Source organism: Anomaloglossus baeobatrachus, chromosome 6 (genome assembly GCF_048569485.1).
Source record: "Anomaloglossus baeobatrachus isolate aAnoBae1 chromosome 6, aAnoBae1.hap1, whole genome shotgun sequence".
NCBI classification, from domain to species: Eukaryota; Metazoa; Chordata; class Amphibia; order Anura; family Aromobatidae; genus Anomaloglossus; species Anomaloglossus baeobatrachus.
This window is the reverse complement of record NC_134358.1, coordinates 306370328-306385645: the sequence shown is the minus strand read 5'-3', so window position 1 is coordinate 306385645 and position 15318 is coordinate 306370328. Positions and strand designations below refer to the sequence as shown.

General features: G+C 40.0%; 1 protein-coding gene across 2 annotated transcripts in view; it reads right to left on the bottom strand.

Moving 5' to 3' along the window:
- Positions 1-1209: 1209 nt before the first annotated feature.
- AHRR (aryl hydrocarbon receptor repressor) overlaps positions 1210-15318 on the bottom strand; it is a 359460-nt gene continuing 345351 nt past the window's right edge. For both annotated transcript variants that reach the window (XM_075316523.1, XM_075316524.1), the window contains 2 exons: positions 5836-5977; positions 1210-2957 (listed from right to left, as the gene is read on the bottom strand). In XM_075316523.1, coding sequence (XP_075172638.1) covers positions 1847-2957; positions 5836-5977 — 1253 coding nt within the window. In that variant the 3' untranslated portion in view covers positions 1210-1846. The remainder of the gene's footprint in view (positions 2958-5835; positions 5978-15318) is intronic.

Below are 15318 nucleotides of genomic sequence, written 5' to 3'. Positions count from 1 at the left end.
CCTGCAGCTTCATCTTGCTGCAGATGTTGTCAATGTGCATTGGTCAACAATACAGCGCACGTTGAACAAGGAGAAGCTGTATGGGAGAGTGATGCGAAAGAAGCCGTTTCTGCAAGCACGCCACAAACAGAGTCGCCTGAGGTATACAAAATCGCATTTGGACAAGCCAGTTACATTTTGGAAGAAGGTCCTGTGGACTGATGAAACAAAGATTGAGTTGTTTGGTCATACAAAAAGGCGTTATGCATGGAGGCAAAAAAACACGGCATTCCAAGAAAAGCACTTGCTACCCACAGTAAAATTTGGTGGAGGTTCCATCATGCTTTGGGGCTGTGTGGCCAATGCCGGCACCAGGAATCTTGTTAAAGTTGAGGGTTGCATGGATTCAACTCAGTATCAGCAGATTCTTGACAATAATGTGCAAGAATCAGTGACGAAGTTGAAGTTACGCAGGGGATGGATATTTCAGCAAGACAATGATCCAAAACACTGCTCCAAATCTACTCAGGCATTCATGCAGAGGAACAATTACAATGTTCTGGAATGGCCATCCCAGTCCCCAGACCTGAATATCATTGAAATGGTCAGGAATGGTCAAATATACCTTCATCCAGGATCCAGGAACTCATTAAAAGCTACAGGAAGCGACTAGAGGCTGTTATTTTTTGCAAAAGGAGGATCTACAAAATATTAATGTCACTTTTATGTTGAGGTGCCCATACTTTTGCACCGGTCAAATTTTGTTTAAATGCGGATTGCACATTTTCTGTTAGTACAATAAACCTCATTTCAATCCAGAAATATTCATCAGTCCATCAGTTATTAGATATATCAAACTGAAATAGCTGTTGCAAAAACCCAAATTGTTATAAAGAAAAAAGGTTAACATTAATAAGGGTGCCCAAACTTTTTCATATGACTGTAGGTGGTTGTTTCATCAGTATTTTGCATCTTTCTTGCCCCCGTCTTTATCATGCGGTCTGCTGTATCCTGCTAGTGCATTGGTAATCTGATCTGGTGTTGGTAATGGCTGTTTCTTTTTCGAAGATGTTTTTTTCCCTCTTCAATATCACTCAGCAAATGAACAGAACATGTAATTGTCCTACATGTATATAGATTTGTAGTCTTGAAAAGACCTTAATTTTTGAAAAGTAATAAACATATCGTAAAGCAAACATAATGTTTATTTTATTTTTTTACTCTTCATGGCTGCATTTCCTGCTTTTAGTTTAGAATCAGTGACATTTTTGTAACTTTAATATCAGAATAAATGTCTGACAATTTTCTATAAATACAATGTCTGTAAAAAAAAACAAAAAACCAAGAAAAAGGGAAAAAGCTAAGCAATTATCAGAGTGTATGGCTGTCTAGAGCAAAAACATATTTTTTTGTCGCTTGCATCCGTCAGTTGTCATATTTATTAAGGTGCCAATCAAATACATTCAGTCCAATATTCATCAAGGCAAGTATCAGTGTATCTCAAATCGTTAATACTGTTATCCTTCATTCAACAAAAAGGACTTTCTAAAAAACAACATACCCTTGAAGGGAATGCCACGTTGTTCAAAAAGTTATAAAAACATTGAAAAAGTGTGAATATCTCATAAAATAAAATTATTTTTCTAAGAAGCAAAAACTTTTTTTTTCACTAGTGGTAACACAAGGAAAAAATAATTGCATTTCTTGAGAAATGAGCAGTTTTCAAAATGTCTGCCCGAAACATAAGGCTTTATAAGCACCGACCGCACTTTTACAACAGTGTAAGCTATACATATAAAAAAGAGACCTTATGTCAAAATAGTGCAATATATTATTTTATCTAAAATTCAAATAAGAAATGCAAAACTTATTGAATGTATGCAAATTCAGCTGTATTATGTGGCATTTGGCCAGGTAAAAAACCCATCAGTGTGTTTTTTTGGTAGAGTGCTGGTATCGATTCCTGATCACTCTCAACCCATGGAGGTGAGTCCAGGGGCTCACGCTTGATATTCTGAACCATATTATGAGCTTTGAACTCACATTGCAGCTTATAAGATTGGTCGCCCAGATTCTTCTCATCTGTTGCATAAAGTGGACTGTTTAAACAATCTGCCCCCTGTTGGCTCAGTATGCTGTCTAGGTAGTTGGACTTCTGAGGATAAAACTGAGTGGGATCCTTATTATATAGACCTTTAAAAGGCCGATTTGTGTTTATATGGTTCATATGTGCAGATGGAACAAAACAGTGTCCTCTATGTGTAGAATGCATATGATGCTTTGGTTTAAGGCAAAAGGTTTGCCCATTGAGGTCCGATTCAGTCTTCAGTTGAAGTGACTCAGGAAAGTCCATCAAAGTTCTTTTCATGATATTACTTTCATTCACCCATCCATGACTATGGGGCTTTGGATAATGTTCAGACCTACCCTCAGAATCGGAGTCATTTTCAATTTTGATGGGGATGTTCAAAGGCAAATCTGAGTCATACAGGACATCTGGAGTCCCAAAAGTATTTTCCATTTTAATATTATCTGTAGAGTAAGAGTCTACTGAATGCTGCTGCAGACCATGATATAAGTGGAAATTGTCAACACCTCCACGATGAGGTCGCCCTGATAAGTGCACTCCAGGATGGCTTTGGTCCATGTTGTAGAAGGGCCTCCCTGATCTATTTGCAAATGAGCCTATCAACTGGTGTCCTGACCTAGATCCAACAGTATTCTTTACTGTCCATCCATTGCTTGTGTTACAGTGATTCTGCATACTAGAAAAATGCTTAGGTAAGTAGTTTTCCTCCTGCAAAAAAGAATCAGTTTTATTTGTCTGAAATTTAATTTTCATATCTTCCTTATCTTGTTTTCCCCATGGTAGATGTTGCTTCAATAGTGCTGGTGATTCACTTGAACTGTTACATAGAGGAACCTCTCTATTTCCTTTCATTCCAATCATAGCCTGTTTTTTTTGGATCTCTTCATCCCTGAAATTAATCCAATGTCAAACATTACAAAACAAATATTAACTTAAAGGAGTATTCTAATATTATGAAATTTCTTTAGTGAGACAGCAGGAAAATAAGGAAGTTTGAAATTGACTTGCTTTTTATCTTATATAGTGCACAGCTTGTTTCCATGGAGCTTAATGTACGGTCACACATAACGAGATCGCTAGTGAGATCGCTGCTGACACGCAGTAGTGATCCCATTAGCGATCTCATTATGTGTGACATCTACCAGCGATCAGGCCCCTGCTGTGAGATCTCTAGTCGTTGCAGAATGGTCCAGGCCATTTTCTTCAAAGGCGATGTCCTGCTGGGAAGGACACATCGCTGTGTTTGACACTGTGTGACAGGGTCACAGTGACTGCTGAGATCGTTATACAGGTCGCTACTGCGACCTGTATCGTTCCTGCATCGTTGGTAAGGTCTGACTGTGTGACATCTCACCAGCGACCTCCCAGCGACTTACCAGCGATCCCTATAATGTCGCATGATTTTCGGGATCGCTGGTAAGTCGTTGTGTGTGACTGGGTCTTTACCCATTGGAGCTTGGTCAGACTGTGCAGTAGCTACATTCCAGGGGAGGAGTTAACACCTAATATACCAGTCAGCTCTCTCCAGCCCATTGATTATGAATCAGCAGTTAGTTTCTCTCCTCCCTCCACCTCCCTCTCAGTAGAATCGCAATCCCACTGAACCCAGCATCAGCAGTTCTCCTGATCATGGCTCTAATTTTCTTTAGGCCTGCAACACACATCTGTGAAAATGCACGCACGTGTAATACGGGCCGTTTTTCAGGTCCGTGGTCCGTTTTTATGGTCCGTGTGGCATTTGTGTGAACGGCGTATGCTACCCGCGTGTGCGTGTGTAATGCCTGTGTGTGCGTGAGATTCGTAACTGACGTGTGAGTGTGTTTTCCATGTGTAATGTTCCGTGTGTGATGTAAAATGTGATTGATACATACCCGCAGACAGCAGACAAGGTCGCGCGCTGAGAATGAACTCGGGTGAACTTCACCCGATTTCATTTTCATACCGCGGCTCTGTCTGTGTCGCGTCCTGATTAGCGGTCACCCATGAAGGACTCAACGGTGACCGCTAATCCCCTGAGTGACTGCAGTGAGCAGCGCGATTAGCGCTGCTGTCACTCAGGTTACCCGCGGCCAGCTGGATCCTCCACCCGTGACCGCAACTCACCTGTGACTTCATCGCTGTCACTCGGGCGACTTGCTGTCACAGTTGGAGGATCCAGCGGTGGCCGAGAGTAACCTGAGTGACGTCATCGCTGATCGCGATATTCACCTCAGTTGCAGCGTGGAGCTGTCAGGAGCGGCGGGGTTCTTCTGCCGCTCCTGTTACCTTCATGTAGCAGAGCTGGAAGCAACGCGGGACCTCCGTGGATTACGCTAGACATGGATGGGTATTTGGGGCTTAATAAATTAGTGAACGAGGGTAATTGTTATTGTTTTTTATTGAAAATAAAGGATATTACCAATGTGTGTGTTTATTTACTGTAACTTGCAGATTAATCATGGAAGGTATCTCGGGGAGATGCCTGCCATGATTAATCTAGGACTTATTGTCAGCTATGGGCTGCCATTAACTCCTTATTACCCCGATTGCCAACGCACCAGGGCAATTCGGGAAGAGCTGGGTAGAGTTGCAGAACAGTCGCATTTAATGGATGCGGCATTTCTGGGCGGCTGCTGGCTGATATTGTTAGGCTTGGGTGCTCCCCATAACGTGGAGCTCCCCATCCTGAGAATACCAGCCTTCAGCCGTGTGACTTTACCCTGGCTGGTATCAAAATGGGGGGAACTGCACGTGTTTTTTTTTTAAATTAATTATTTAATTTTTTTACTGCACATTATAGACCCGCCCACTGGTGGCTGTGATTGGTTGCAGTGAAACAGCTGTCACTCAGCGTGGGGGCGTGTCTCACTGCAACCAATCATAGGCGCCGGTGGGCAGGGAAAGCAGGGAATACAAGATTGATTAATGAGCGGCCGGCTTTTTCAAAATAGTAAAAGCCGCCGGAGCAGTGTGAACGCCGTGCAGCGCCGCGCTGGTGATCGGGGATCGGTGAGTATGAGAGAGGGGGGAGACAAGACAGAGAGAGAGACAGACAGAGAGAGACCGGCCGACGGACTAAGGGAGATTGACCGACATACACAGGAAAAGAAAGAATGACCGACATCACTAGAAAAAAGCACAAAACGTACACGGAGCATACGGAGATGCATCCGTGTCACGTACTTGTGCGCATATAACCATTGACTTTCATGGTGTCCGCGTGTGTGTGTTCCGTGCAGGAAACGGACATGCGTCCGTGCAAAACGGAAACACATACGGATCACGGACACGGACATTATGAAATAACGCACGTGTGACCTCAAACATAGATTAACATTGGTGCATGTTTGTCCGTGTCTCCAGTATATACGGAAACGGAAGAAACATGCATGTGTTTAACGGATGTGTGTTTCAGGCCTTATACGTATAGTATGCTTGTTCAAAGGCCCTCTTATCACTATATGTGAATATGTTGATAACAGTGTAGAATATACCCTTACAGACCATTATGTGTAGTAATAGAAATGAAGCTACTCACTAGAACTGTTACTCAAGCAGGAGCACCAGTTCCCCCAAGCAACCAGGAAGTAAGGAAATAAGGACAAAATCTTTTCCTGTGTGTCCTTATTTACTAAGTGATTCGAAGAAGTGTAAGACCACTCAGTGACACACTCATTGGGTTTGCTAAAGCAAGTTACACTTTGATTAGTCTTAATATAGATATAGACAGTATATATATAACTTATATATACAATATTTTGCATTATATTTGCTTGTGGATTTCTTACCTCTGAGCTTGTTGTCGGGCAACGACGTGATCTGAGCAACCATTTCTGTACATTATTGGAGCGTTTGCCTCCACCCACACCCACTGGTCTTCATTTGTTCTGACTTTTAGTAATGAAATTCCATTGTCACCGGCATTCATTACTATTGGTAAGAAAAATATTAGTTTAACTGTTGTTATGTGGTATATTATGCATCTCTTCTATGTTACACAGATCCCCAAAGCTGAGACTTGATTAGCCATAAATAAAGAGGTGATAACATAATAATAAATAACAACAGTCTATTATCTACAACACGGGCCATTGCAGTCGAGTGACAACTCACGGGCCGTTGCCATCCATAGGACATAACTGTATGGCAGATTGCTATAACTGTGCTGCAGTCCGGATGTACAATCACATAGGTAAGAAAGTATTCATAAAATGGATGTACTGTAGTCATTTAAAGGGAATCTGTCACTAGGATCAACCCTCCTAAGCCATCTATAATGACATGCAGGTCATAAAATAATAAGTAATTGGATTATCGGTCTGGCGAGCGCTGACAATGCACAGGTTCCGTTATGATTAAAGTTGTTTTATTGTTAAAATATTTCAGAATGCTCCTGTTATTCAGATAATACAACGCGTTTCAGCAATACATCAATGCTTTCCTCAGGTATAACAGGAGTAATTCTCGAGCAATAAATATATAGGGGTTGCACAGGTGGTGTTCTTGTGGGTGTGCCATTAATTAGAACTTTTGTTTCCTTTATACAAAATATAGTGAGATAAAATTTATTTAGTTTCATAATAAGATAGTTGTTAAAAAGATATTTGTTAAAAATCCTTTTAAGGGTATTAGGTATATAGTATAAATAAAATCTATAGTATATAGTAAAATTTATTATATGATGAAAATTATTTGAATTAAAATTAATAAAATTTTATAATTTTATAAAAATCCGTTTCAGAGTTTTATTTTTCCCTTGTATGTTTCATTAAAATTGTGTTCTCTATGTTTCTACTGTGTTTATTTTTCTACTATATATGTATGTATTATAATATCTTTATAAATGAAATTCCTTTAAGGATTTTTCTTATTTTCTCTTAAAGGGATTTTTTTTCTCTTAAAGGGATTTTTTTCCTAAAGGGGATTTTTTACTACAGGAATCAGACATTTAGTAATCTTATCTGGCTACATTGTCCAATGTTAAATTGTGTCCTTCTGGGGCTAGAGTGCCCAGTTTGAAAATCCAAAAACTTTCTCTCCTGGTTAATTTCATTATTGCTTCTGGGTCTTTATTATCGACGGAGTCTATAATGATGAGGGTCATCTTTGTGTGATCCCTAAAAACACCAAAAAAACTGAGCTGTGACAATTGTTCAATAAACATGCAACATTACAAGCATGTGAATTGCAGCCTCAAGACTAGAAAAAAAAAAACAAGGAGAAAATTGTAGAAAAAATACCCTGACTATAAATAAATTGCAAGTGCTTAATAAACAGGGTACTTAGTATATACATTTTTGCAAAAAGGTAAGAAGCTGTCTCACCTCGTCACGGTGTACCCATCTGAGACAGTCCCTAACCTACTAAAGTTAAAAACATTCTGTACCTGACTTGTGTCATGTCAAAACTTCAATATGGATGGTAAAGTGGTTAGCTGGGTCCCAGATTAAATACACAGCAAAAAGTGAGACGCAGGTAATTGTTCAGCCTCAGTATCAGGAGGGCTGCACCCCCAACTTGCATTAAAGCAAGATAACAGACAAAAAACACCAAAAAAAAAAAACTGAGCTGTGACAATTGTTCAATAAACATGCAACATTACAAGCATGTGAATTGCAGCCTCAAGACTAGAAAAAAAACAAGGAGAAAATTGTAGAAAAAATACCCTGACTATAAATAAATAAATTGCAAGTGCTTAATAAACAGGGTACTTAGTATATACATTTTTGCAAAAAGGTAAGAAGCTGTCTCACCTCGTCACGGTGTACCCATCTGAGACAGTCCCTAACCCACTTTACCATCCATATTGAAGTTTTGACATGACACAAGTCAGGTACAGAATATGTTTTTAACTTTAGTAGGTTAGGGACTGTCTCAGATGGGTACACCGTGACGAGGTGAGACAGCTTCTTACCTTTTTGCAAAAATGTATATACTAAGTACCCTGTTTATTAAGCACTTGCAATTTATTTATTTATAGTCAGGGTATTTTTTCTACAATTTTCTCCTTGTTTTTTTTCTAGTCTTGAGGCTGCAATTCACATGCTTGTAATGTTGCATGTTTATTGAACAATTGTCACAGCTCAGTTTTTTTGGTGTTTTTTGTCTGTTATCTTGCTTTAATGCAAGTTGGGGGTGCAGCCCTCCTGATACTGAGGCTGAACAATTACCTGCGTCTCACTTTTTGCTGTGTATTTAATCTGGGACCCAGCTAACCACTTTACCATCCATATTGAAGTTTTGACATGACACAAGTCAGGTACAGAATATGTTTTTAACTTTAGTAGGTTAGGGACTGTCTCAGATGGGTACACCGTGACGAGGTGAGACAGCTTCTTACCTTTTTGCAAAAATGTATATACTAAGTACCCTGTTTATTAAGCACTTGCAATTTATTTATTTATAGTCAGGGTATTTTTTCTACAATTTTCTCCTTGTTTTTTTTTTTTGTGTGATCCCTGTTGTGCTGAATGCTATAATGTTTTGAGATACTGTGTTGCATATAGCCATTTTTAATATTATGCCGATGTTTGTTCAATCTGGAGTGCATCTCTTGTATTGTTCGACCCACATATTGTGTGCCGCATGGGCATTCTAGAAGATAGATTACATATGCAGATTTACAATTAAAGGTATATTTTATTGGGAAGGTTTCCCCTGTAGTTTTGGAGGTAAAAGTTTTAGCTCCTTTTTTCATGACTTGACAGCAAAGGCATTTGGATGCTGTGCAGGGGTAGCATCCCCAGAGGTTCGGATTGTCTGTTTTGATTATTTTTGGTTTTATGGATGTGTTGCTAGGTGCAACCATATTTCCTATACTCCTATTTTTCCTGTATATAATCGTTGGTTTATGAGGTATATGGTCTGTTAGAAGCCTCAGAGATTTCTTTTAATATTATTTGTTGGAAAGTTTCCACATGTGAACCCTTATGGTGGATTGGGTAGAATTTACTAGTTTTATTTCTCGGGTTCACATGTCTAGTAATTAACTGTGGATCTTCAGTATTATCTTGGTATTTTTGTATGTTGTGTACTTGTTCGTTCTGTCCTTTTCCTTTCTCTTCTATTATGAAATGCCTTTGTATTGTGATTTTTTTGAAAAAATTGTTCAGATCTAGGTATAACGAAAAGGTATCTAATCCTGAGTTAGGGCTATAGGAAAGCCCATGGTTCAGGAGTGATTTTTCGTCCTTCGTTAGCGTATCCAAGATGCCTATAAAAAGACAAATCTCCTCACCCAAGAAAAATGCTTACAACCTAAACAAGAAAACACAATGGAAAAAGAAAGAAAAAACAAATATTTAAAATGGAGTTTAATCACTACATATTGCCAACCGAGAACCCACATAGAAAAATTAATGAACAAATATTGGTTCATTTTGAAAAATGACCCTATTCTAACAGACCATATACCTCATAAACCAACGATTATATACAGGAAAAATAGGAGTATAGGAAATATGGTTGCACCTAGCAACACATCCATAAAACCAAAAATAATCAAAACAGACAATCCGAACCTCTGGGGATGCTACCCCTGCACAGCATCCAAATGCCTTTGCTGTCAAGTCATGAAAAAAGGAGCTAAAACTTTTACCTCCAAAACTACAGGGGAAACCTTCCCAATAAAATATACCTTTAATTGTAAATCTGCATATGTAATCTATCTTCTAGAATGCCCATGCGGCACACAATATGTGGGTCGAACAATACAAGAGATGCACTCCAGATTGAACAAACATCGGCATAATATTAAAAATGGCTATATGCAACACAGTATCTCAAAACATTATAGCATTCAGCACAACAGGGATCACACAAAGATGACCCTCATCATTATAGACTCCGTCGATAATAAAGACCCAGAAGCAATAATGAAATTAACCAGGAGAGAAAGTTTTTGGATTTTCAAACTGGGCACTCTAGCCCCAGAAGGACACAATTTAACATTGGACAATGTAGCCAGATAAGATTACTAAATGTCTGATTCCTGTAGTAAAAAATCCCCTTTAGGAAAAAAATCCCTTTAAGAGAAAAAAATCCCTTTAAGAGAAAATAAGAAAAATCCTTAAAGGAATTTCATTTACAAAGATATTATAATACATACATATATAGTAGAAAAATAAACACAGTAGAAACATAGAGAACACAATTTTAATGAAACATACAAGGGAAAAATAAAACTCTGAAACGGATTTTTATAAAATTATAAAATTTTATTAATTTTAATTCAAATAATTTTCATCATATAATAAATTTTACTATATACTATAGATTTTATTTATACTATATACCTAATACCCTTAAAAGGATTTTTAACAAATATCTTTTTAACAACTATCTTATTATGAAACTAAATAAATTTTATCTCACTATATTTTGTATAAAGGAAACAAAAGTTCTAATTAATGGCACACCCACAAGAACACCACCTGTGCAACCCCTATATATTTATTGCTCGAGAATTACTCCTGTTATACCTGAGGAAAGCATTGATGTATTGCTGAAACGCGTTGTATTATCTGAATAACAGGAGCATTCTGAAATATTTTAACAATAAAACAACTTTAATCATAACGGAACCTGTGCATTGTCAGCGCTCGCCAGACCGATAATCCAATTACTTACTATATGCACACTCCCTTCTGAGGGATTCGGTCAGAGCTGCAGCAAGACATAGGCACTCCATTTCGAAGTGAAACCCTCAGCTGGAGAACGGTGGATCGCTGTAACACTCCAGAACCCAGAGTGCCGGGGATTTCAGGAGGAACCAGCGGTCCTGAATCCGGACATCTCCAGCAAAGATCACGATCTAACAGGATCGCTACCAAGGCTTCAAACCCCCAATCCATATTAGATCGGAGGATCTATACAACCAACACCGGGGTTGTGCGAGGGCGCACAACCTCACCAGGTGAGCAAACTCTTATTCCTCTAAATTTAATCTTAGACCCGCGGGTACTTCTCATAGGCGCTACTTTCTCTTTTATAGTGATGCAGGTCATAAAAGGCTGAATAAAATTCTACCCCTCGATGACTGGGATCCAATGTCTTATTCCAGAGAAATCCATTTTTCTTAAAATATAAATGAGCTGTTAAGCTCTATGGGCCGGTCATCGATCTCCCTGAGAATCTGCCTAGAGGGCTTATTTTAAATAAAAGGGGGTGGTGCCAGTGTGATATGTAATGGTGGTCTGCTATCTTATCTTAATGTCTCACTGGTACACTTTCCATTCATTTAACTCCTTCATGACCAATGACGTATAGGTACGTCATTGGTCGTGTCCCTCCCTTTGATGTGGGCTCACGCGCTGAGCCCACATCTTTCCCTGCACATGTCAGCTGATCTGATAAGCCAACATGTGCAGCTGACAGAATCGGAGATCCACCCGCATCTGTTAACCCTTTAGAGCACTATGTCAAACTGTGACAGTGCGATCTAAGACGCGCCAGCTAGGATCGCGCCATTCTCCGCTGCCATCGGTGGCCCCATGACATGATCATGAGGCACTGATGGGTTGTCATGACAGCGAGGGGTCAGACGATGAGTGCTGGCATTCACAGGAGATGATCATTTGTGCTGTGCAGAGCTGTGCATCAGAACGGCTCTGTACAGCACAAGCAATCAGAGAGTGCAGGCATCAAGTCCACTAAGCGGACTAGTAAAATCAATAAAAAATGGAAAAAAAAAAAAAACCGTTTTTAACAATATGAGAAAAAACACAAAAGTTCAAATCACCTCCATTTTGCCCCATTAAAAATAAAAAAATAAAAAAAAATTACACATATTTAGCATCAGAAATGCCCGATCTATCAAAATATAAACTAAATTAATCTGATCGGTAAACTGCGTAATGGAAAAAAAAAGTTGAAACGCCAAAATTACATTTTTTTTTGGTTGCAATAAAATACAATAACATGTAATACAATTTCTCATCTACCCAAAAATTGTATAATTAAAATTGTCAGCTCAAGACGCAAAAAATAATCCTTCACTGAGCCCCAAACTCGTACTGACCTGGGGAATCATAATGCCAGGTCAATTTTACCATATGGTGAATAAAAAAAACCCAAAAACCATAGTGGAATTGCACTTTTTTTTGCAATTTCCCCACATATGGAATTTTTTTTTTGGTTTTCCTATACAATATGGTGGAGAATGAATGATGTCATTCAAAAGTACAAATCGTCCTGCAAAAAAACAAGCCCTCATAGGGCAAATATTTACATAAAAAATAAAAAAAGTCATGGCTCGTAGAAGAATGGGAGGGAAAAAACGAAAAACATAAAATTGCTGGGGCAAGGGGTTAAAATAAACTCTGGGGCAGATTCTCATGCAGATCTGTGTCCGGTCCATAGATCTTTACAGCTCATTCACATATTAATAAAAAAAAGTAGATTTCTATGGAATAAGACATCGGATTGCAGTATCATGTAATTAACCCTAGAACGCGCAACCATAGAAATCTACCATAGAAAACAAGTAACCTAGCAGGCCTGCGAGGCCCCAGGTATGCGTTGTAGGGTTAAAGGGAACTTGTCACCACTTTTTTGGCCTATAAGCTGCGGCCACCACCCCCGAGCTCTTATATACAGCATTCTAACATGCTGTATGTAAGAGCCCAGGCCGCTGTGAGAACATAAAAAACACTTTATAATACTTACCTAACGGTCGCGCTGTGGGCCTTATGGGCGTCTCCGTTCTCCGATGCCGGCGCCTCGTCTTTCGGACGTCTTCGTCCTCTTTCTGAAGCCACGGTGCATGAAGCGTCTACGTCATACACACTCGCAGGTCCTGCGCAGGCGCACTACAATACTTTGATCTGCTCTGCTCAGAGCAGATCAAAGTGCGCCTTCTCAGGACCTGAATGGTGTCGAGTGTGTATGACGTCGGACCCGTCATGCACCGTGACTAGAGAAGGAGAACAAAGACGGCCAAAAGACAACCGGACAACGGAAACGCCCATAATGCCCACCGCACGACTGTTAGGTAAGTATTATAAAGTATTATAAAGTGTTCTCACAGCGGCCTGGGCTCTTACAGTTAGGTCCAGAAATATTTGGACAGTGACACAATTTTCGCGAGTTGGGCTCTGCATGCCACCACATTGGATTTGAAATGAAACCTCTACAACAGAATTCAAGTGCAGATTGTAACGTTTAATATCTGATAGAAATTGTAGGAATTGTACACATTTCTTTACAAACACTCCACATTTTAGGAGGTCAAAAGTAATTGGACAAATAAACCAAACCCCAAAAAAAAATTTCTATTTTCAATATTTTGTTGCGAATCCTTTGGAGGCAATCACTGCCTTAAGTCTGGAACCCATGGACATCACTAAACGCTGGGTTTCCTCCTTCTTAATGCTTTGCCAGGCCTTTACAGCCGCAGCCTTCAGGTCTTGCTTGTTTGTGGGTCTTTCCGTCTTAAGCCTGGATTTGAGCAAGTGAAATGCATGCTCAATTGGGTTAAGATCTTGTGATTGACTTGGCCATTGCAGAATGTTCCACTTTTTTGCACTCATGAACTCCTGGATAGCTTTGGCTGTATGCTCGGGGTCATTGTCCATCTGTACTATGAAGCGCCGTCCGAGCAACTTTGCGGCATTTAGCTGAATCTGGGCTGAAAGTATATCCCGGTACACTTCAGAATTCATCCGGCTACTCTTGTCTGCTGTTATGTCATCAATAAACACAAGTGACCCAGTGCCATTGAAAGCCATGCATGCCCATGCCATCACGTTGCCTCCACCATGTTTTACAGAGGATGTGGTGTGCCTTGGATCATGTGCCGTTCCCTTTCTTCTCCAAACTTTTTTCTTCCCATCATTCTGGTACAGGTTGATCTTGGTCTCATCTGTCCATAGAATACTTTTCCAGAACTGAGCTGGCTTCATGAGGTGTTTTTCAGCAAATTTAACTCTGCCCTGTCTATTTTTGGAATTGATGAATGGTTTGCATCTAGATGTGAACCCTTTGTATTTACTTTCATGGAGTCTTCTCTTTACTGTTGACTTAGAGACAGATACACCTACTTCACTGAGAGTGTTCTGGACTTCAGTTGATGTTGTGAACGGGTTCTTCTTCACCAAAGAAAGTATGCGGCGATCATCCACCACTGTTGTCATCCGTGGACGCCCAGGCCTTTTTGAGTTCCCAAGCTCAACAGTCAATTCCTTTTTTCTCAGAATGTACCCGACTGTTGATTTTGCTACTTCAAGCATGTCTGCTATCTCTCTGATGGATTTTTTCTTTTTTTTCAGCCTCAGGATGTTCTGCTTCACCTCAATTGAGAGTTCCTTAGACCGCATGTTTTCTGGTCACAACAACAACTTCCAAATGCAAAATCACACACCTGTAATCAACCCCAGACCTTTTAACTACTTCATTGATTACAGGTTAATGAGGGAGACGCCTTCAGAGTTAATTGCAGCCCTTAGAGTCCCTTGTCCAATTACTTTTGGTCCCTTGAAAAAGAGGAGGCTATGCATTACAGAGATATGATTCCTAAACCCTTTCTCCGATTTGGATGTGAAAACTCTCATATTGTAGCTGGGAGTGTGCACTTTCAGCCCATATTATATATATAATTGTATTTCTGAACATGTTTTTGTAAACAGCTAAAATAACAAAACTTGTGTCACTGTCCAAATATTTCTGGACCTAACTGTATATACAGCATGTCAGAATGCTGTATATAAGAGCCTGGTGGTGGTGACCGCAGCTTATACGCCAAAAAAGTGGTGACAGGTTCCCTTTAAACTTTCTATGACCTACATGCCCACATAGAAGGCTTATGTTGGCTGATGTAAATGGACCCATTGCTGCAGCTCTAGGGTACAGGAAAAGGCACACTTGAGGCTGCAACCGTACCTGTGCAGGAGCATGCATGTCACATGTAGTGTGCAAAATGGAGCTCCTTACAAGGTGATTGGTTTCCTTACAAAATGTGCAGAAAACAGCCTAAAGGCCATTTTACACGCAACGACATCACTAACGAGATGTCGTTGGGGTCACTGAATTCGTGACGCACATCCGGCCTCGTTAGCGTTGTCGTTGTGTGTGAAACGTACGAACGACCGCTAACGATCAAAAATACTCACCTTATCGTTGTCCGGTCGTTCTAATCCCGATTATCATTGCTGCTTTTGCACGCAGGTTGTTCGTTGTTCCTGCGGCAGCACACATCGCAGGAACGAGAAACTACATCGTACCTGCGGCCGCCGGCAACAAGGAAGGAAGGAGGTGGGCGGGATGTTACGGCCGCT